This window comes from Balaenoptera musculus, chromosome 6, assembly GCF_009873245.2.
Source record: "Balaenoptera musculus isolate JJ_BM4_2016_0621 chromosome 6, mBalMus1.pri.v3, whole genome shotgun sequence".
NCBI lineage: Eukaryota > Metazoa > Chordata > Mammalia > Artiodactyla > Balaenopteridae > Balaenoptera > Balaenoptera musculus.
Window position 1 is genome coordinate 7,974,680 of NC_045790.1, and position 22,014 is coordinate 7,996,693.

The 22,014-nt window shown below is 36.7% G+C and overlaps 1 protein-coding gene across 1 annotated transcript in view; it reads right to left on the reverse strand.

The window, feature by feature from the left end:
* Positions 1-2,332: 2,332 nt before the first annotated feature.
* The window catches only part of MTMR9 (myotubularin related protein 9), a 78,361-nt gene continuing 58,679 nt past the window's right edge, over positions 2,333-22,014 (reverse strand). Inside the window, exons 7-10 of the mRNA XM_036854572.1 lie at positions 20,220-20,361; positions 18,189-18,409; positions 12,386-12,537; positions 2,333-4,993 (exon numbers count right to left, since the gene is read on the reverse strand). Coding sequence (XP_036710467.1) covers positions 4,830-4,993; positions 12,386-12,537; positions 18,189-18,409; positions 20,220-20,361 — 679 coding nt within the window. The 3' untranslated portion in view covers positions 2,333-4,829. The remainder of the gene's footprint in view (positions 4,994-12,385; positions 12,538-18,188; positions 18,410-20,219; positions 20,362-22,014) is intronic.

Below are 22,014 nucleotides of genomic sequence, written 5' to 3' on the forward strand. Positions count from 1 at the left end.
TTGTTTCTTGATTCAGTAAACCAAGCTTGACAGAGCAGCCAACTCAAGATAAATGATTCCAGTCTTAAGACATAAGTGAACTTACCACTTAAGGGAACATTACAAATAATATTAAAATGTTATGCAGACTTAACAGAAGTTCAGGATTTCCCCTATATGCTGACAGGTTCATCATATAGAAACCTGTACATTACAGCACTCTGAGGTTTTAGCAAAGCATACATTACAGACACATTTGCTATACAGTGCAGTTTTATTGTGTAAGACATGAATAATAGTGCACTTAAATCCAAGAGTCACATTCAAATATATCAAGAGTCACAATTCAAATACATGGCTACTGAAGAAATACATACTTTTTTTTAATTTATTTTTTAGAATAACTAAGTTGTGCAAGTACAACACTTTCAGTGTAGATGATAATAGATCTATAAGGATTCTAAAAAGCAAAACTCAGGGTGTATTTGTATAGAATAATCCACCTCTCCAAACATACATGCATTTGAAAAAGTGAAGCAAATGTCTTGGGCAGACAGACACAGGCAGTGTTGCACAACTTGTTTTTATTACAAATCACAAATATATTTAATCTGTATACTCAGAGATAAACAGAATGGCCCTAGAAGACAGTAAGCTCTCATCGTGAAGTATCTTCCACGACAATGCAGTGTCTGCAGTGAGCCCCGTTATTTTTCATTAATTAAGCAGAAACTACAGTTCTGCACTGTATTTCAAAAATAGGACATTAGTTTATTTTAAAGGGAATTTAGATTAGAAGTTCAGACTTTCTAAAACCTAGCCCTAAAGTTTCAGAAGGTCTCTTCTGGGCTTTTGGTTTAAAGGAAGAAAATGCTGTGGACACTAGATTATAAGGACTGAGTGAAGGCAGAAGTCGTTTTATTCAAGAAAACAAAAATTAGCATTTCATACCATCTGAGAATAAATATTAATGTAGAAACCAGTCTTTTACTGTTTTTTGTTAAGATGGTGAATTACACAAAAATACTACCTATAATAACTTATTGTACCAGCTCTGGAGAGGGAAGATCTGAGCCATGTTAAAGAATAAGAAATAATTAATCTGTGTTGTCCTGAGGTATAGGATAAACCTGTATCACAGGTACTGAATGAATGACTTCATTCTCTCGTAAATTTCAAAGCTTCCAGAACCAGGGGACTAACTGTTCTAAATACTGCCCATTTTTTGTCCAGGAAATACCTCTCTGATAAAGAGTGCTCCTAATAGGCTCATGTCGTTTTAATTCATTATATCTGGATATGGGTAAATACCAAAACTGTGTCTCAGGTTAAGGTCTGATAGTAAGTGAACCTGATGACTTAGTTAAGACTGACAATTAAAACAGCTAATCTTGAAACCAGATAACTTTAAGAGTTACATCTTTAAGCAGATTATTTTTAAATGCAGCAAAATGTTCCTATTTTTCACTTCAAGAGACAATTACTGGTCAAATCTTTTCCATGATATTGACTTTTTTATTTAACATAAATACTGACTGAATCAAAGAATAAGATCTCACTAAATTTTCATCCTTTAAAATGAAAAGCAGTGACATATCACCTCTACAAAATCAGGCTTTAGAATTCAAAGAAAAGTTTTAAAATTCTCCATATGGATCTTAAATGACTATCTATCGTCTTCCAAAGTTTTTCCAAAAATCACTTTAAAAACTTGCTTCAAAGGCCTAATTTTTCTTAGAAATAAAACAAATTTATAGGTGTCTTAAACCTATAAGGTTTTATAATTTCTGCTTGTTTTCTTCCCATTTAATAAAATCAAAATGGAAAATTTCAGCTACTGAAAAGTCCTTGACCACCCAAAAAGTTTCAGCATTTTTATATAACCAACAAACTATGTTCTTCTGATTTTTAAAAAATTATTAATTTAAATCTAAGGATCCCTGTACTGTAGCAATATTTTTAAAATATTCTTTGTGGAGCTTAGTTTTTTTTAAATAATTAATTAATTAATTAATTATTTATTTTATTTATGGCTGTGTTGGGTCTTTGTTTCTGTGCGAGGGCTTTCTCTAGTTGCGGCAAGTGGGGGCCACTCTTCATCGCGGTGCGCGGACCTCTCACTATCGCAGCCTCTCTTGTTGCGGAGCACAGGCTCCAGACGCGCAGGCTCAGCAATTGTGGCTCACGGGCCTAGTCGCTCTGCGGCATGTGGAATCTTCCCAGACCAGGGCTCGAACCTGTGTCCCCTGCATTGGCAGGCAGATTCTCAACCACTGTGCCACCAGGGAAGCCCCGGGGCTTACTTTTTTCATTCCAAAAATGTAAACCAGCCTTCACAATAATGTACACGAACTTGATTATATCTCACTTTATTTTTGGCTTGTAATGGCGCAATCTGCATGCTCACTAATTCGGCCATCATTCTCTTCATTAAAGTTTTTAAAGCCATATTTATCAAAGACAATTCTCCAAACTTAACCCTTAATAAGTAGCTTCTCATAAGTATATCCACTGTAATTCTTTTTATCCAAGGGATGAGTAACTTTAATAGTATTACTAAAAACCCTCTGCAAATTATATTGAGAAAGCACTTGTCTTTGACAGAGTTCTCAGGTTTGGGGAAACCTTAGTATTTGCCTTATTAGATGACCCCTTTGAAAGTGCATTGATACCAAAGTTTGTTTTTACACCCTGTAAACAGAACTGAGGTTTGGACAATCCCTAATTATAAATTAACACTAAAACACAAACTTGTCCAAACAGCTTATGAATGCTGTCTCAATAAAAGAAAGAAAAATTGAAACACTATGCTATTATTGTACTCTGGCTCACATGTAAAATGTTCATCAGGAAGACAGGTATAAGTTGATGGCATACAATTTCTCCATGACCAAGCCTAATAAAAAATCCCTCCAAAGTTTCCACCCACAGAAGCCTTATGGCCAATTAATATTACCAGTGAGAGTCACTTCTAAAGAAAGAATCACTAAAAAAAAAAATCTCTATATGGTTTTCCTTATGGGTCCATTAACTGAGGAGAAAAAGGCTCCTTCTTCAATTTTGAGGATCCATAAAATGCTAGGGTGTTTCCTCTTTTAAAAAATTAATAGACATTTCACACAACACACAGATATCTACAGCAAGAAAGTACATCTTCTTTGCTCCTTGCCTTATTAGCCTTTAGGTGAGGCCTTTAATGCCCCAAGATTCATAACTATAGCCAAGAAAACAGGTCACGAATAAAACTGGGCTTGGCTTAGAGGAGAAAGCAGACAAATTTACCAAAAGAGAGCTCCAGCTGTGGATTGCTGTCTAACCTTTTGCTACAAGTCTGAGGAAACAGAAAAAAAAAAGCTTGGGCAACTGGAGATAGAAAGTATTTGCCACTTTCTAAGGCTCTGAACGTGGCCATTAGATTTTGCTACAGTCGATTTTGAAGAATTAAAATTTTAACTCAATACATAGCCCTAAAGCAAGGTTCAGTTTTGTTGTGTTTTACAATGAAATGGTTATATATAGATGGGATGGAAACGGTATTGATTGCCCTTCAACTATCCTTTTAAAGGAAAACTAGAATTGACAGTATCTGTTAAAACGACCTGTGCCACAAAACAAAAATGTACAAGGAAAGCACCAAACCACAAACTTTTAGAATTGCAGGCATAAACCAGCATAGCATATACATATAGTCATCATTGTTTCTGTAACATTGAAACATTTCAAATTGGCTTCTGAAGTTTAAAACATAGCTGTATCATGTTCATAAACTTTCACCTCCACTTAAATTATTATTTGCCTAACATATAATGGACAAATCAGCAGAGTCAAGATAAATTTTCAAAAGGCTCAAGACAATAAGAAAATTTTAACCTTAGTATTAGTAAACTCTTAGAATATTTAAAAATAAAACAAAACACAATAAAACACATATCCGTACATAAACCAGTGCAATAAGAACTTCAGACAAAGGCAGTGCATCTCTGGTTTAAGGAAACCGTATTTGTAGCTTAATCATAACAAATTAACATCTATTCTAAATGACGGTTTAAGGTTACATCCAGCATTTGACACACATTTAACATGTGTGTCAAAACCCTGAAAAACCAATTCAACACTAATAATACCTTATCAGTAACAAATTCCTACTTTATTTCTATATTGTACATACTTTAGTGTCTACTGTTACAATAAATTTACTTCTTCTTAATGTAAATATCAGGACTATAGCTGTTGCCCTTGTAAAAATAATTGACCTTGAATAAATATTCAGCTTTTGCTTTCTTGACAAATCAGAATGAGGATGAATTCAGCTCTGTCAGTCCAAAACTATTTTAAAGAGAATGGCTTCTTTATGTGGCAAAGATATTGGAAACGGCATGTTAAACACAAAATTCTTGGTTTACCAACCATTTCAGGTTTGAAAAATATTTCTATATTTGGAGTGCTTCAAAGTCTAAGCCTTTTTTTAAACTAACAGATATTCCCTAAGAGATTAATCATATCCTTGACTGGTCTGGAGCACTGTTTGGAAAGTGGATGCAGAGAAAAGCTTAGGGTGAAATGGCGTATAACACAAATGGCATTAAATAGGTCACTTGTTTCATGTAAAATAAAATGACTAGCGCCTCCTTCCTGCTCCCAAAGTGAAGAGGCCTAACAGGCCACATGAAACGTGAATAATTATAGTAAGTTCCATTCATAAAGTTTTGAAGAGTCCATTATATTAGAAGGTTCTCACACCTAAAGCCTTAAGTTTAAGGCTACTGTGTGAAAGTGAACTGAAGGGCAAGGGAGAGAGAGATGGGATACCAGTCTGGACGGTCCTCCAAGGGCTGCAGGGGATCTGGAATTCAGGGGCTCTCCTGCATCCCATCCTCAGTCTCCAGTTCTGCCAACTGCCGCCTAAGGATATTTACTTTTGCTTGTAATTCCTTGTTATATTCAATGATGTTAACCATTTCTTCATATGCTTCATCCAAATACTTGGAGGATCTGTTCCAACGTAGAAAAATACCTATTGAATGCACGAAAGAAAAACAAAAGGGTAAAGATACACACAATAGATTAGCATTATAATCCCATGCACTATAATCCTTCTCATTTTTTCACAATTCACATCTGTGTTTTATTATACTCTAAAATATACAGCAATCTTGAGGTACTGAAAGAGTACAATTGAATACAGTATTCAAGAAGTCACTATGAGGGAACCCCCATAAGGTTAACAGCTGATTTCTCAGCAGAAACTCTACAAGCCAGAAGGGAGTGGCATGATATACTTAAAGTGATGAAAGGGAAGAACCTACAATCAAGATTACTCTATCCGGCAAGGATCTCATTCAGATTCAATGGAGAAATCAAAAGCTTCACAGACAAAAGCTAAGAGAATTCAGCACCAAACCACCTCTACAACAAATGCTAAAGGAACTTCTCTAAGAGGGAAACACAGGAGAAGAAAAGGACCTACAAAAACAAACCCATAACAATTAAGAAAATGGTAATAGGAACATACATATCAATAATTATCGATAATTACCCTAAACGTGAATGGATTAAATGCTCCAACCAAAAGACACGGGCTTGCTGAATGGATACAAGAACAAGACCCATATATATGCTGTCTACAAGAGACCCACTTCAGACCTAGGGACACACAAAGACTGAAAGTGAGGGGATGGAAAAAGATATTCCATGCAAATGGAAATCAAAAGAAAGCTGGAGTAGCAATACTCATATCAGACAAAACAGACTGTAAAATAAAGAATGTTACAAGAGACAAGGAAGGACACTACATAACAATCAAGGGATCTATCCAAGAGGAAGATATAACAATTATAAATCTATATGCATCCAACATAGGGGGCACCTCAATACATAAGGCAACTGCTAACAGCTATAAAAGAGGAAATCGACAGTAACACAATAATAGTGGGGGACTTTAACACCTCACTTACACCAATGGACAGATCATCCAAACAGAAAATTAATAAGGAAACACAAGCTTTAAATGACACAATAGACCAGATAGATTTAATGGATATTTATAGGACATTCCATACAAAAACAGCAGATTACACTTTCTTCTCAAGTGCACATGGAACATTCTCCAGGACAGATCACATCTTGGGTCACAAATCAAGCCTAAGTAAATTTAAGAAAACTGAAATCATATCAAGCATCTTTTCTGACCACAATGCTATGAGATTAGAAATCAATTACAGGGAAAAAAACATAAAAAACACGAACACATGGAGGCTAAACAATACGTTACTGAATAGCCAAGAGATCACTGAAGAAATCAAAACATACCTAGAGACAAATTACCACGAAAAAACGACAAGCCAAAACCTCTGTGAGGCAGCAAAAGCAGTTCTAAGAGGGAAGTTTATAGCAATACAAGCCTACCTCAAAAAACAAGAAAAATCTCAAATAAACAATCTAACCTTACACCTAAAGAAACTAGAGAAAGAACAAACAAAACCCAAAGTTGGCAGAAGGAAAGGAATCATAAAGATCAGAGCAGAAATAAATGAAATAGAAACAAAGAAAACAATAGCAAAGATCAATAAAACTAAAAGCTAGTTCTTTGAGAAGATACACAAAATTGATAAACCATTAGCCAGACTCATCAAGAAAAAGAGGGAGAGGACTCAAATCAATAAAATCAGAAATGAAAAAGAAGTTACAACAGACACAGCAGAAATACAAAGCATCCTAAGAGACTACTACAAGCAATTCTATGCCAATAAAATGGACAACCTGGAAGAAATGGACAAATTCTTAGAAAGGTATAACCTTCCAAGACTGAACCAGGAAGAAAGAGAAAATATGAACAGACCAATCACAAGTAATGAAATTGAAACTGTGATTAAAAATCTTCCAACAAACAAAAGTCCAGGACCAGATGGCTTCACAGGTGAATTCTATCAAACATTTAGAGAAGAGCTAACACCCATCCTTCTCAAACTCTTCCAAAAAATTGCAGAGGAAGGAACACTCCCAAACTCATTCTATGAGGCCACCATCACCCTGATACCAAAACCAGACAAAGACACTACAAAAAAAGAAAATTACAGACCAATATCACTGATGAATATAGATGCAAAAATCCTCAACAAAATACTAGCAAACAGAATCCAACAACACATTAAAAGGATCATACACCACGATCAAGTGGGATTTATCCCAGGGATGCAAGGATTCTTCAATGTACGCAAATCAATCAATGTGCTACACCATATTAACAAATTGAAGAATAAACACCATATGATCATCTCAATAGATGCAGGAAAAGCTTTTGACAAAATTCAACACCCATTTATGATAAAAACTCTCCAGAGAGTGGGCATAGAGGGAACCTACCTCAACATAATAAAGGCCATATACGACAAACCCACAGCAAACATCATTCTCAATGGTGAAAAACTGAAACCATTTCCTCTAAGATCAGGAACAAGGCAAGGATGTCCACTCTCACCACTATTACTCAACTTAGTTTTGGAAGTCCTAGCCACGGCAATCAGAGAAGAAAAAGAAATAAAAGGAATACAAACTGGAAAAGAAGAAGTGAAACTGTCACTGTTTGCAGATGACATGATACTATACATAGAGAATCCTAAAGATGCTACCAGAAAACTACTAGAGCTAATCAATGAATTTGGTAAAGTTACAGGATACAAAATTAATGCACAGAAATCTCTTGCATTCCTATACACTAATGATGAAAAATCTGAAAGAGAAATTAAAGAAACACTCCCAAGGAAACACTCCCATTTACCACTGCAACAAAAAGAATAAAATACCTAGGAATAAACCTACCAAGGGAGACAAAAGACCTGTATGCTGAAAACTATAAGACACTGATGAAAGAAATTAAAGATGATACCAACAGATGGAGAGATACACCATGTTCTTGGATTGGAAGAATCAATATTGTGAAAATGACTATACTCCCCAAAGCAATCTACAGATTCAGTGTAATCCCTATCAAATTACCAATGGCATTTTTTACAGAACTAGAACAAAAAATCTTAAAATCTGTATGGAGACACAAAAGACCCCGAATAGCCAAAGCAGTCTTGAGGGAAAAAAAATGGAGCTGGAGGAATCAGACTCCCTGACTTCAGACTATACTCCAAAGCTACAGTAATCAAGACAATATGGTACTGGCACAAAAACAGAAATATAGATCAATGGAACAGGATAGAAAGCCCAGAGATAAACCCACGCACCTATGGTCAACTAATCTATGACAGAGGAGGCAAGGATATACAATGGAGAAAAGACAGTCTCTTCAATACGTGGTGCTGGGAAAACTGGACACCTACATGTAAAAGAATGAAGTTAGAACACTCCCTAACACCATACACAAAAATAAACTCAAAATGGATTATGGATTAGAGACCTAAATGTAAGACTGGACACTATAAAACTCTTAGAGGAAAACACAGGAAGAACACTCTCTGACATAAATCACAGCAAGACCTTTTTTGATCCACCTCCTAGAGTAATGGAAATAAAAATAAAAATAAACAAATGGGACTAATAAAACTTCAAAGCTTTTGCACAGCAAAGGAAACTACAAACAAGACGAAAAGACAACCCTCTGAATGGGAGAAAATATTTGCAAACAAATCAGTGGACATAGGATTTATCTCCAAAATATACAAACAGCTCATGCAGCTCAATATTAAAAAAACAAACAACCCACTCAAAAAATGGTCAGAAGACCTAAATAGACATTTCTCTAAAGAAGATGTACAGATAGCCAAGAAGCCCATGAAAAGCTGCTCAACATCACTAATTATTAGAGAAATGCAAATCAAAACTACAATGAGACATCACCTCACACCAGTCAGAATGGGTATCATCAGAAAATCTACGAACAACAAATGCTGGAGAGGGTGTGGAGAAAAGGGAACCCTCTTGCACTGTTGGTGGGAATGTAAATTGATACAGCCACTATGGAGAACAGTATGGAGGTTCCTTATAAAACTAAAAATAGAATTACCATATGACCCAGTAATCCCACTACTGGGCATATACCCCGAGAAAACCATAATTCAAAAAGACACATGCACCCGAATGTTCATTGCAGCACTATTTACAATAGCCAGGTCATGGAAGCAACCTAAATGCCCATCAACAGATGAACGGATAAAGAAGATGTGGCACATATATACAATGGAATGTTACTCAGCCATAAAAAGGAACGAAACTGGGTCATTTGTAACAACGTGGATGGATCTAGAGACTGTCATACAGAGTGAAGTAAGTCAGAAAGAGAAAAAACAAATATCATATATTAACGCATATATGTGGAACCTAGAAAAATGGTACAGATGAACCAGTTTGCAGGGCAGAAATAGAGACACAGATGTAGAGAACAAACGTATGGACACCAAGGGGGGAAAGCTGCCTGGGGGTGGGGGTGGGGGTGGGATGAATTGGGAGATTGGGATTGACATGTATACACTAATATGTATAAAATGGATAACTAATAAGAACCTGCTGTATAAAAAAATAAAATTCAAAAATTCAAAAAAAAAGTCACTATGTACATGCTCATTAATTCTTCAAAAACCCCTCAAAATTATGAAATAGATCAAAATCCCATTCTCTGATATATTCAGGAATACAAACTGATCATTTACAATGCGATAAACTTTATAGTTTCACAATACAAATCTTTCTTTCTTTCTTTAAACAATTACAGAACTTTATCCAGACCTGTAAGACCTACATGTGTGAAATCACTTTCACTGGAAAAGTGGCAGTTACAGCAAAAGCAGAACTACACAAACTGTTATTTAAAAGCCTAAACTTCAGCACTCTCTCTCCCTCTGTGTTACTTACGAGACAGTCTTCCAATTCTGTAGGCAACTGCTTCTTTCCCCAAATAACAATAATTATCCTTTTATTATGGAGTAAAAGACATTTTCTCCTGTACACAGATGTACGTTAACGTAGCAGCCCAAAGTAACGGCTTAAAGATACTCAAGTCGGGGGCACAAACACCTTCCAGGCTGCCACAAGTCAGCAGCTGGCAAGTTCACAAAGGTTTTATGATTAGAATACTTGGTATTAGAATACTGTCCATAAACCAAACTGCCATGCACCCTAGAGAGTCCTTCTGTAATGTGTCCAAATGTTAGATAGAAGAAGAAGATAGAAACAAAGACTAAAGACTGACCTGTGTTGATTTTTCTATTAAATGAGCTTATTTTTAAAATCCTGTTCTTCAATACAGGAATCACTTAATGGTTGACTACGATGACTGCAATGTAATTATAAACAGCAGAGAGACATTTTAAGGCCAGAGTAGTGTCATTATACCATCCATATACTTACCAGGAGAATATTATACCTAACATAGGATTTCTTCCAGTTCTAAGTTGAGGAGGTACCTAAACATACAGAGAAACCCCTTTCTTAATGGAGTAGCAGGAACTCATTCATATAACAACAAAATTTTCTTCTATCAGTCACATAATCCCTAAACTGTCAATGAGGTTTGGTAAAAACAAGTTAAATTGTCCTTTAGGCCATCGAACTCCCAATTTTGGCTTTCCTCCCAACTAACTAGATTCTCGTTTCAGTTATTAAACATGACAGTAGCTTTTAGGTAAATTGTCCCAGAAGTCTTAAACAAGTAGTACAGCTGTAATCTCTCATTTAAGAGATCACCTGTCCTGCATATGTGACTATCTAAACACTCAATAAGCAAGGAGAAGTTCTGAGCAGCCCCAGATCCCCAAAGCACTAAAGCTCAGACTCAGAGACCCTGGAGACTGAGGCCACTTTCCCACAATTCTAACTAGGGGACACCTCAACTGATAAGATTAGAAGCATGAACTGAGGGGGAGGAAGCAGCTAATGACAGATATGCCAAGTGGAACAAGCCGTGAGAACTGACAGCCGGAGAAGTGACAGAAACAGGCTCGGGCTCAAAACAAGGAAGCAAAGCAACCTGAGACCCTTTTACACACAATGGGCAGTTTCCACAAAAGAATTGCCCTTGAGAGCATAACGTATTAGAACACAGTATACTAACTGACATTTATAGTACTTCAGTTTACCAAACAGCTATCATTCCTGTGTGTATGCCTTATATTGTTTAATATAAAGATGAATAAAAATGTACTTACTACCTTCAAATTGGTTAAAAAGAAATTAAATGGTATTTTATAGTCTTTTGTTTAATGAACGGATAATATGTTTTAGATAGGTTTTGGTTATTTTTTAAAAAACAAGCTTTAGTATTTAAGGAGATAAGCTTCAGGAATCTGAAAAATTAATGCAGGTAAAACACGTTCTGGAGAATAGACGTGAAAATTAAGCCTGGATTACTGTTCCACACAAACAGGACATCTGTCTTACTGCATTGATGGACGGCGTTTATGTACGTTTCATGGAATCTGACTAGAATGACTAGCTCCTTACCCCTTCAACAGCCTTCAACAGAAGAATCTACCTAAGGACTACTTAATAAAGCAAACAGAAACCATCTCCTAGGAGCTTCCAGTTTATTCCTGTCCCAACCACCTATCAACTTTTCTACACAAAAAGTAATATACTTTTCCTCACACCCATTAGGATGGCCTATCAAAGGGGGGAAAAAGCAGAAAATAACAAGCATTGATGAAGATGTGGAGAAACTGGAACCCTTGTTCGTTGCTGGTGGGGTTGTAAAATGATGCAGTCGTTACGGAAAACAGAATTTCTGTTCCTCAAAATACTGAACGTAGAATTACCATATGATCCAGCAATTCCACTTCTGGGTACATACCCCAAAGAATGGAAAGCAGGGCCTCACAGAGATGTTTGCACGCCTATGTGCCAAAACGTGGAGGCAACTCAAGTGCCCACTGACGGATGGATAAATAAAACGTCACGCACACACACACAATGGAAAATTACTCAGCCTTAAAGAGGAAGGAGATCCTGTCCCATGGTACCACATGGATGAGCCTTGAGCACATTAATTATGCTAAGTGAAATAAGCCAGTCACAAAAGGACAAATACTGTATGGTTCCACTTATATGAGGCACCTGGAGTAGTCAGATCCAGAGACAGAAAGAAGAATGGGGGTTGCCTGGGGCTGGAGAGGGGCCCTGAGAAGTTGTTTATGGGTACAGAGTTTTAGATTTACAAGATGAAGAGTTCTGGAGACCTGTTTCACAGCAACATGATATACTTAACCATACTGAATTGCACACTCAAAGATGGTTAAGTTGGTAAATTTTGTGTTTTTGTCACAATAAAAAAAAAAAAGTAATGTACCTTCTTATCTTGAGAAAATATCCAATATAAACAGCAGTATCCATGTACTCATGTACCCACAGGCAGTCAAGAGAACATCCTAGACTATATTAATGAAAGGTTTGCAAAGGATGCATGGCTTACCCTCCCACAGCTGAAGACTCTGTGGAGCAACCGAAGGCCAGATGACAAGATTGTTGGCTTCAAAGAGAGGGTTGGCGAACTTACTCAGTTCACTGGGCCGGTTCACCCAGGACCATAGAGACATCGTTTTCTGCTGTAGCTTCAACTTACATCTGATCAAGAAAGAAAATTGCCATTAAAGCAATTAATTTATGACAACCACTATTAAATGCTCCTTCTAATAGGACAATTTCTTTTCTCTGTATGTTAGAAAGCAGAACACAAGACTTGTAGCAGAGGAACAAAATGTTGTAAAATTAAAATATTTGTCAGCATTTTTACCTGTCAACAACATCAAAACAAAGACTGTTTTGCAGGCTTCCAAAGCTGGCAACAAAGAGTTAATCCACCAAGAAAATATAATAATTATAAATATATATGTATGTTGCACCCGAGCCACAAAACATATGAAGCAAAAACTGACGTAATGCAACAGAGAAACAGACAATTCTCTAATATAGTTGAGGATTTCACTATCCCAACAACTAGACAGAAGATAAATAAGGAAACGTAGGACTTGAACAAAATGTAAGACAAATATAGAAAACTCTACCCAACAGCAGAACACACATTCTTCTCAAGTGGACATGAAGCATTCTCCAGGCCAGACCACGTGGTAGGCCACAAAACAAAGCTCAGTAAATTTTAAAAGACTGAGATCATACAAAGCATCTTCTTCAACCAAAAGGGAATGAAGTTAGAAACTGATAACAGAAGAAAAACTGGAAAATTCATAAATATGTGGAATTATATAACACAATTTCAAACAACCAATGGTTTAAAGAAGACATCACAAGAGAAGTTAGAAAATACTTACAGATGAATGAGAACAAAAACACAACATGCTAACACAACTCCAGTGAAAGTAATGCTCAGAGGGAAATTTATAGCAAGAACCTATGTTAAAAAAGAAAGATCTCAAATCAATAATCTAACTTTACACCTTAAGGAACTAGACAAAGGAGAGCAAACTAAGCCAATGCTTGCAGAAGGAAGGAAAAAATAAGATTACAGAGGAGACAGGCAAAAAAACTTTTTTAAAGAATAACATCAATGAGACCAAAAGTTGGTTCTCTGAAAAGATCAACAAAATTGTTCCTCTGGATAGAATGACAAAGAAAAAGGAAGATGCAAATAACTAAAATAAAAAATGAAAATGGGACATTACTACTGACCTTACAGAAATAAAAAAGATTTTAAGAAAATACTATTAACAACTGCACACCAACAAATTAGATAATCTGGATGAAATGGACAAATTCCTATAAACACAAAAATTACCTAAACTGACTGAAGAAATAAAAAATCTCAACAGACCTATAACAAATAAGGAAATTGACTCAGTAACAAATACTCTCTCCACAAAGAAAAGTCTAGGACCAGATGGTTTCACTGGTAAATTCTATCAAATATAAAAGAAAAATGAACACCAATCCTTCTCAAACTCCCCAACAAATAGAAAAGGAAAGAATATTTCCTAACTCATTTTATGAAGCTGTTATCACCCTGATGCCAAAGCCAGACAATTATACAAGAAAACTGTAATAGGCCAATGTCCCTTACTAATATAGATGCAAAAATTCTCAGCAAACTACTAGCAAACCAAATACAACAGCATATTAAAAGGATTATATACCATGACCAAGCAAGATTTATCCTAAGTATATGAGAATGGTTCAACATAAGAAAATCAATGTAATACACCACATTAATAGAACAAAGGGAAAAAAACCACATGATCATTGCAATTAATGCAGAAAAAGCAGATGACAAAACCGAACATCTTTTCATGATAAAAACACTCAATAAATTAGGAATAGAAGGGAACTTCCTCAACATGGTAAAGGGTACTTACGAAAAAAAACACAGCTAACATCATACTCAACATCACACTCATGTGAAAGACTGAAAGCTTTCTCTCTAAGATCAGGAATAAAACAAGAGTGCCTGCTTTCACCACTGCCATTCAACACTGTACTGGAAATTCATTAGACATGAAAAAGAAAGAAAACACATCCAAAGTAGAAAGGAAGAAGTACAATGATCTCTACTTGCAAATAACATGATCCTATGCATAGAAAATCCCAAAGAATCCACACACACACACGAACTACTAGAGCTAATACATAAATTTGGCAAAACTGCAGGGTACAAGATAGACACACAAAAACAGTCACGTTTCTATATGCCAGCAGTGAATACTCCAAAAAAAAAAAAATTCCATTTACAACAGCATTCAAAATATTAACATACCAAGAATAAATTTAACCGAAGAGGTAAAATATTTGTATACTGAAAACTATGAAATATTGCTGAAAGGAATTAAAGACCTAAATAAATGGAAAGACATCCCATGTTCATAGACTGGAAGACAACATTGTTAAGGCAGTAATAACTACCCAAAGTGATCCACAGATTCCAATGCAATCTCTATCAAAATTTTCTTACAACTCAACAATAAAAAGACAAATAACCCAATGAAAAAATTGGCAAAAAATATCCGAATAGGTATTTTTCCAAAGAAGTGATACACAAATGCCCAACAAACACATGCAAGTTGATCAACACCACTGGCCCATTAAGGAAATGCAAATCACTATAATGAGATTTACACCACTTTACACCCACTAGGATGACTAAATCAAAAGGGCAGACAATAAAAAATGGTGGAGATGTGGAGAAACTGGAGCCCTCATACATTGCTGGTGGGAATGTAAAATGGTGCTGCCACTTTCTTTCACAGCTCCTCAAAATGTCAGTTACCATATGACCCACAATTCCACTCCTAGGTTTATATCTAAGATAACACAAAAACTTGTATACAAATGTTTAATGCAGCATTATTTATGGTAGCCAAATGATGGAAACAACCCATTCTACAACATGGATGAACCTTGGAAATATACTTAGTGAAAGAAGCCAATCATAAAAGACCACATACTGTATGATTCCATTTATATGAAATATTCAAACAGGCAAATTTATAGACTAAGAGCAGATTTGTGGTTACCAGGGGCTAGGGGGTGGAGGGAGGGAAAATGGATAGTGACTGGCAATGGATATGGGGTTTGTTTTGGGGGCGATGAAAATGTTCTAAAATTAGGTGCAGTGCTGGCTGCACAACTCTGAATAGACCATTAAAAAAATCACAGTAGGGCTTCCCTGGTGGCGCAGTGGTTGAGAATCTGCCTGCCAATGCAGGGGACACGGGTTCGAGCCCTGGTCTGGGAAGATCCCACATGCCACGGAGCAACTAGGCCCGTGAGCCACAATTGCTGAGCCTGCGCGTCTGGAGCCTGTGCTCCACAACAAGAGAGGCCGCGACAGTGAGAGGCCCACGCACCGCGATGAAGAGTGGCCCCCACTTGCCGCAACTAGAGAAAGCCCTCGCACAGAAACGAAGACCCAACACGGCCATAAATAAGTAAATAAATAAAAATCACAATAAATACACTTTAAATGGCTGAATATTATGGTAAATACATTATATCTCAATAAAGCTGTTTTTAAAAAATGTTACATCTTCCCTTTTAACTGAAGTCATCTTTTACCGAGAAGTTTCAGTGGTTTTTAAAGATTTTTAAAAAATCTTATTAGGCTAGTTAATACTCCAATCTCCCAAAGTCACAGGGTTCAAGTAATTTCAGACTTTGTATTCATAACAAATCTTAAAAGCTCTTATTCTTTAGTATGTAATATTTAAAAGGGAAAAAAAAGGATGGTCATTGCTTTCTCTTAGGTCATCTCTTCTAATTAAACTCTATTCTGACTAGCAGAATTCTAGAAGAGAGATGAATAGAACCCTGAAGTCAGGAAGCATTAAACTTTTCATCTATTGTTAATAAGGAAAAAAAATAGGAAAAAATTAATAATTTATGTTCTATTTGGATTAACTACAGTGTTACAGAATAGTTTCTGGGGTGGGAAGGGAAATATTAATGGCATCTCCATCACAAATCAATCCTAATCCTACTTTTTGGAAGTAGGCCTGTTCTTTTGGCATAAGTAATGAATTCAAGTATAATAATATAAGTATAATCATTTCTAGAAAGTCAACTTAAAATGATACTAAAATACCCAAAGTAAATTTCATTAATTGAAAAAACTGAGGTATGATGTTGAAAGATTCATTTTGCAATGCCAACATAATGTAATAGGGAAGAACAAATCTGGCTCCATACTGGATCTGTTTCTTCTACTTTAACCTTTGTATTCTACTGCTTTTGCTACAAGTTAATCACTAAAGGAATGTTGCTTATAGCTTAAAGAATACATAATGGCCCATCTGGGGAACCCTGTCTCCCATCCTGAGCACTAAGCTAAAACACCTTTGTTTAGCTCCCAGGAAACATCCTGACCAGGCCCACCTGTGAAGGACTGCAGGGAGGAAGAAATGAATGCATCCCCTCCAGAGTCTGGCAGGAACCAGGAAGCATTTGCAACAACTTATCACCTTGTTTCTTTTCTTTTTCTTTTTTAATTTTACATCCTTACCTCCCCCTCTTTGTTTTATAAAAGAAACTAGCACCCAAACCCAGGCAAGATGGTTCTTTGAGACACTTAGTCCACCATCTTCCCAGTCTGCTGGCTTTCTGAATAAAGTTGCTATTCCTTGCCCCAACATCTCGTTTCTTGATTTACTGGCTTGTCGTGCAGCAGGCAGTACAAGCTTGAACTTGGTACCAATAAGACATTTTATCTTGAGCAAGTTAGTCCTGTCCCAACTCCATATATTATCAGAGAAAACACTTAGAGCAAATACCCTTGGGATACAGAAGAAACAGTGCAAATTATAAACACACCCATTAAATCAGTCAAACTGATCATATGAATCACGTGTGGCTGCAGTAACTATAGCCAAAGCACAGTGAGAAAACTGTGGTGACACAGAACTTTCTAGAGCAAATAGTTCTAAATTTTTCCCTACTTCTGAAGACAAGAATCTGTAAGAAACTCTAAAGTTGAAATACTTGCCAATTCAGCTTTAAGTAAAAAAACATGTATTGCTCTATGTGCTTGAATTTCAAACAGGTAAAGATGCAATAATTCTATTCTTTTATGAAAACTGTTAATTGTTTAAGTTTATTATTCAACTAGATGATGCCAGGTACCAGCCAAGGGACAAACCCTGCCTCCCACCCAGAGGAAGCCTTTAGATTGTACCCAAATGAGAAGATTACCAGTTAAGCATCTTTAATGATCATTCTGATGTGAATCTTCTAATTAAACCTATAAACGTGATGGTGTCTGGGTTATGAAGTAAGATTGTCACTCTGGGCCTGAGGACAGTTTCTCGGTATAAGAGAGAAAAATCTAGAGCAAGAGTAGGAAGACCTATACTACAGCCACACTTTTGGTGACCAACAGGCTGTGTGTCCCTGGGCAAGTCATTCACTTCCCTGGATATTACCTTCCTACTCTATAAAACTGGATGGAGGGCAGAACTGAATCATCTGTTAAAGCTTCTTCCAGATGTAAGACACTATGCTCCTATATAAGGAAAGTGACATCTTAATGGCTGCTCAATTATTCAAAGCTTTTCAATCAGTGTATGGACTAATTTTAATCAAACAGAACAAAATCCAGGATATGCTCTCACCTAGCATGTGATAGGCTCACAATAAATTACGTAATTTAATTTATACTAACTATAACCTCTACCATCTTATAAATAACATTAATGTAGAACCAAATCCTGGTCTCTTTTAGGAAATGACCAAAACAGCTAAAAATAAAATGGCCCCCACGTGAGCAGTGTACCCACCTTTCACTTTCATTGTTGCCCAGAAATGTTCCAAACTGTGAGGCATATGCATGCTCAAAGAGCATGATGAGGAGATTCTCATTAAATTCAAACGAACAAGGGAACTGACGAAGTATCTGCCACACACAGTCCAAGAAGAGAAGAAATACAGGCGACTCCCACTTCTGCTTACTATTACAATAGGCCGACTGTGCACAGCGCTGTTGGAATGGGTGACCAGCCTAAGAGAAAAGATGGAAACGCAGCAATCATATCCTAGTGAGATCACACTGTAGCGCATTATTAACAAATTTCACACAGTTGCAACAAAACTATTAAATGGAACATCATATAATTTGGGTGGCTGCTCTTTAATGATTTCTTGGTTTAAGACAATCTTCAGCAACTAAGGAAAAAGATTTCCAAATACTTAACAAGGGTATATATACAGTTAGCCATAACGTCTGCAGTTGGTCTTGGAATACCAAATAGAAGAATAATGAACTTCAGTAATAATAAGCATAAAATAAATCTTTCTAGGTCTGTAAAATCTGGAGCAAAGTCAAAGAACATAAGCTCTTCAGGTATAAAACAAAGGACAGCTATCCCCTTCTATCCATCCAAAGCACTGTAGACTACTGTAAGCTACAGAAGCCTCACCACTAAATGCAGATAGATATGGGCTTCTCATAGACAAATTTTATCAGGTTACTCCTGATAGTAAGTCTTTAATAACATACGAAAAAAAGTTACTGTCTTGAAGACATCTGTATGAATACTTTTCTATTAGAGACAAAGCTGTCTTTAGTCTCCCCCTCCCCCAAAAAGAACTAGAAGAGTCTGTCATCTACTGACCAAAGGAAATTTAAGAATCATCTGGCTCTCTGGCCCACCCAGAACCTGAGTACTGACCTTATCCCCCAAAATCACACCCTTCTAGGTATTTCATAGACATGCTTTATCTTTGGGTCCTCGTGCTACTTTATCTGACAAAGATAATGCCAGGAACATGAATGGGATTTTGATGCCCATGAAAATGGTAATATATAAATAAATCAGTCATACTCATTTGTTTGTTTGCTATGCATCACAAGGAATGTCGTTGAATAAGATCTGCACCAAATATTTAGGATGGTCTGACTTAAACAGAGATAAAGGTCAGCTGTCAGGGTGGGTAGACATGGTCAACATAACAGCGTTAACACCTAAATAAATCTGAATTGTAACTAGAAGGGCCAGAAGTGATTTTTCTCTGGAGATACTTCCTTTCAAGATATATCTAAACATTTGTTTTCAATCACAATTATCTACTAAGTTACACAGTGTATATAGATTTAAATTAACCTCTGGCCTGAAGGATTTCCATCTATTTTATGAGACCTTTATTTTAGCTGTCCTTCAGCATTATATAGGACAGCACTGTGTTGTGTCCTAGGGATGAACAGCTGAATTGGGCAAGGTTTCCTGAACTCAAAGAAGTCACTGTATCTGAGTCTAGTTCAGGAAACAAGGTGTGAGGAAAATGGATCAATTTTATCTGTGAAGGAAGTTAAGGTCCCAGAGTCTTCATGAAAGTAGAGATGTTTAGCTGGCTCTTACAGGATGAGAAGGATTTCACCTGGCTGGGGAAGACGACAGGACAGAGCCAGAGGAGCAGAAGGTAGAAAGCACTGAAGCACATGCCTTGTACTTACAAGTCCCCACTCCTCCTGCCCCCCTTGTTTATGTCTTTTATCTCTAGCAAGACTAAGTTCTGTGAGACAAGACCACGTTTTACACATTCTCTGTGTCTCCCCTATAGGTAACAAGGTACAACTAATAACGTTTGTTAGGGGAATGAAGTGCCAATGAGCAATATAAGCAAAGAGGGAGACAGAAATTGAGAGGCAGTGAAGATTACAGGCATTTATTAAGAGGAAGAGAGATTAACTGTCCCCCAGAAAATTAAACATCTGAATCAATCAAAATTTCATATATTATATCCATTCCCACAAACCAGGATCAAACATCAATTAGGAGCAGTTCCTCTGTGGACAAAATAGCTTTTCTCACCTGAAGCCATTCTCTCTCTATCAAGGCCTCAAAGCCCTGGATGGTCCTGCTTCTTGGTTCCAAGATGATCTGGGCCAGGGAGGTAACCTGGAGTGTGGAATCAGTTCCTTCTGTTCCATGAATCAGTATGGATGCTCCTTCCCTGGTAGGAAAATTCAGAGGACAAATGGGACACTCCTGACATGGTCAACCAACTCTGTTAATAATAAACATTTCTTGAGTATAACAGTTTAAAGTCTTTTGCATTCTGCTCTGTCCAGTAGGTTTTGAGTCTAAATGAGGTACATGAAGACAGCTTCCCTTGGGGAAAATATAAAACTATAAGTCCCAAATTTCATAGGGCAAGAACCCATTTACATTATAACAAATTTCATAAAACCGTTTCCTGAATGTTTTCTTCCTTTACAAAACTAGAAAGCAGACCTCATCACATTGACTAGATGCTGACCTTTTCTGCTTTAATAGTTAACTAAAGCCTTTTCTCATCAAGCCTAGAAACACACACTTTAAGTTATTTTTCTGTATCTCTCTAACCTTGATTCTACCTTTCCACCATCAGTTTACTGTAAGGATGCCTTCATAAACCATAATGAATCTGGGAAACAAGCCCTAAACCACACTTTGAGAAACATGAAAACAGGAAGAAAATTTTTTAAAAATATATATATAAAAGTGTCAATCTAGGGACTGCCCTGGTGGCACAGTGGTTAAGACTCCATGCTCCCAATGCAGGGGGCCCAGGTTCGATCCCTGGTCAGGGAACTAGATCCCACATGCATGCCACAACTAAGAGTTTGCATGCCACAACTAAGAGTTCACATGCCACAACTAAGGAGCCCATGTGCCGCAACTAAGGAGCCAGCAACCCGCAACTAAGGAGCCCATGAGCCGCAATTAAGGAGCCCACGTGCTGCAACTAAGGAGCCGGCAAGCCATAACTAAGGAGCCCACAAGCCACAACTAAGGAGTCCGCCTGCCACAAATAAGACCTGACGCAACCAAACAGACCCAGTGCAACCAAATAAAATAAATAAATTCCTTAGGGGGAAAAAAAAGTGTCAATCTAGAAAGTCAGTGGCAATGATACCACTATACACTCTGTAGGTGGTGCCTAGGACCCCATTATTCTAAAGAGTGGGAGGAAACACCAGAAACTAAACTACATTTTCTCCCCTCCCATTCTTCTACCTCTTTTTATTGAAATGACAGTGAAGGAAATTGTGGAAAAAAGGAAAATGAGCTCACCACTTTCCCATAAAAGTTTTATGTTTGGCTACTGTTAATTCTTCATGTACAGATATACTTTACATAGCTGTAACAAAAGGTAACTTATTATTTCTACTTTTATTATAAACATTTTCCCATGTTTCTATGTCATCTGTAGAAGTATTATATTAATGGTTACATAATATTCTATTAAGTGATGAACTACAATTTACTTAATCCTATAGTTGGACATTCAGGTCACTGCCAATTTTTGTTACACTTTAGATGGTGTACTTAGCTTTTTGTCTTTTGCTGAATTATTCTAGAGTTCTTAATTTGAAAATAAGACTCCCTGATGTTCACCTATGATTAGGTTAACAACCCCATTCTCAGGATGAAATCTAATGACTAGACTGAAGGGTATGAGCAAATGGTTTCAGGCTTTTGATATATATTAGATATATATCCTAGTTATCTGTGGTATACTCTAAATTTAATTCAATTAACTTAAGGTCTATTTTTACATTTTGAGTGTTGTAAGGGCAGATTTTTATGGAGGTATAACTAATGAGCTAATATACATCAAAAA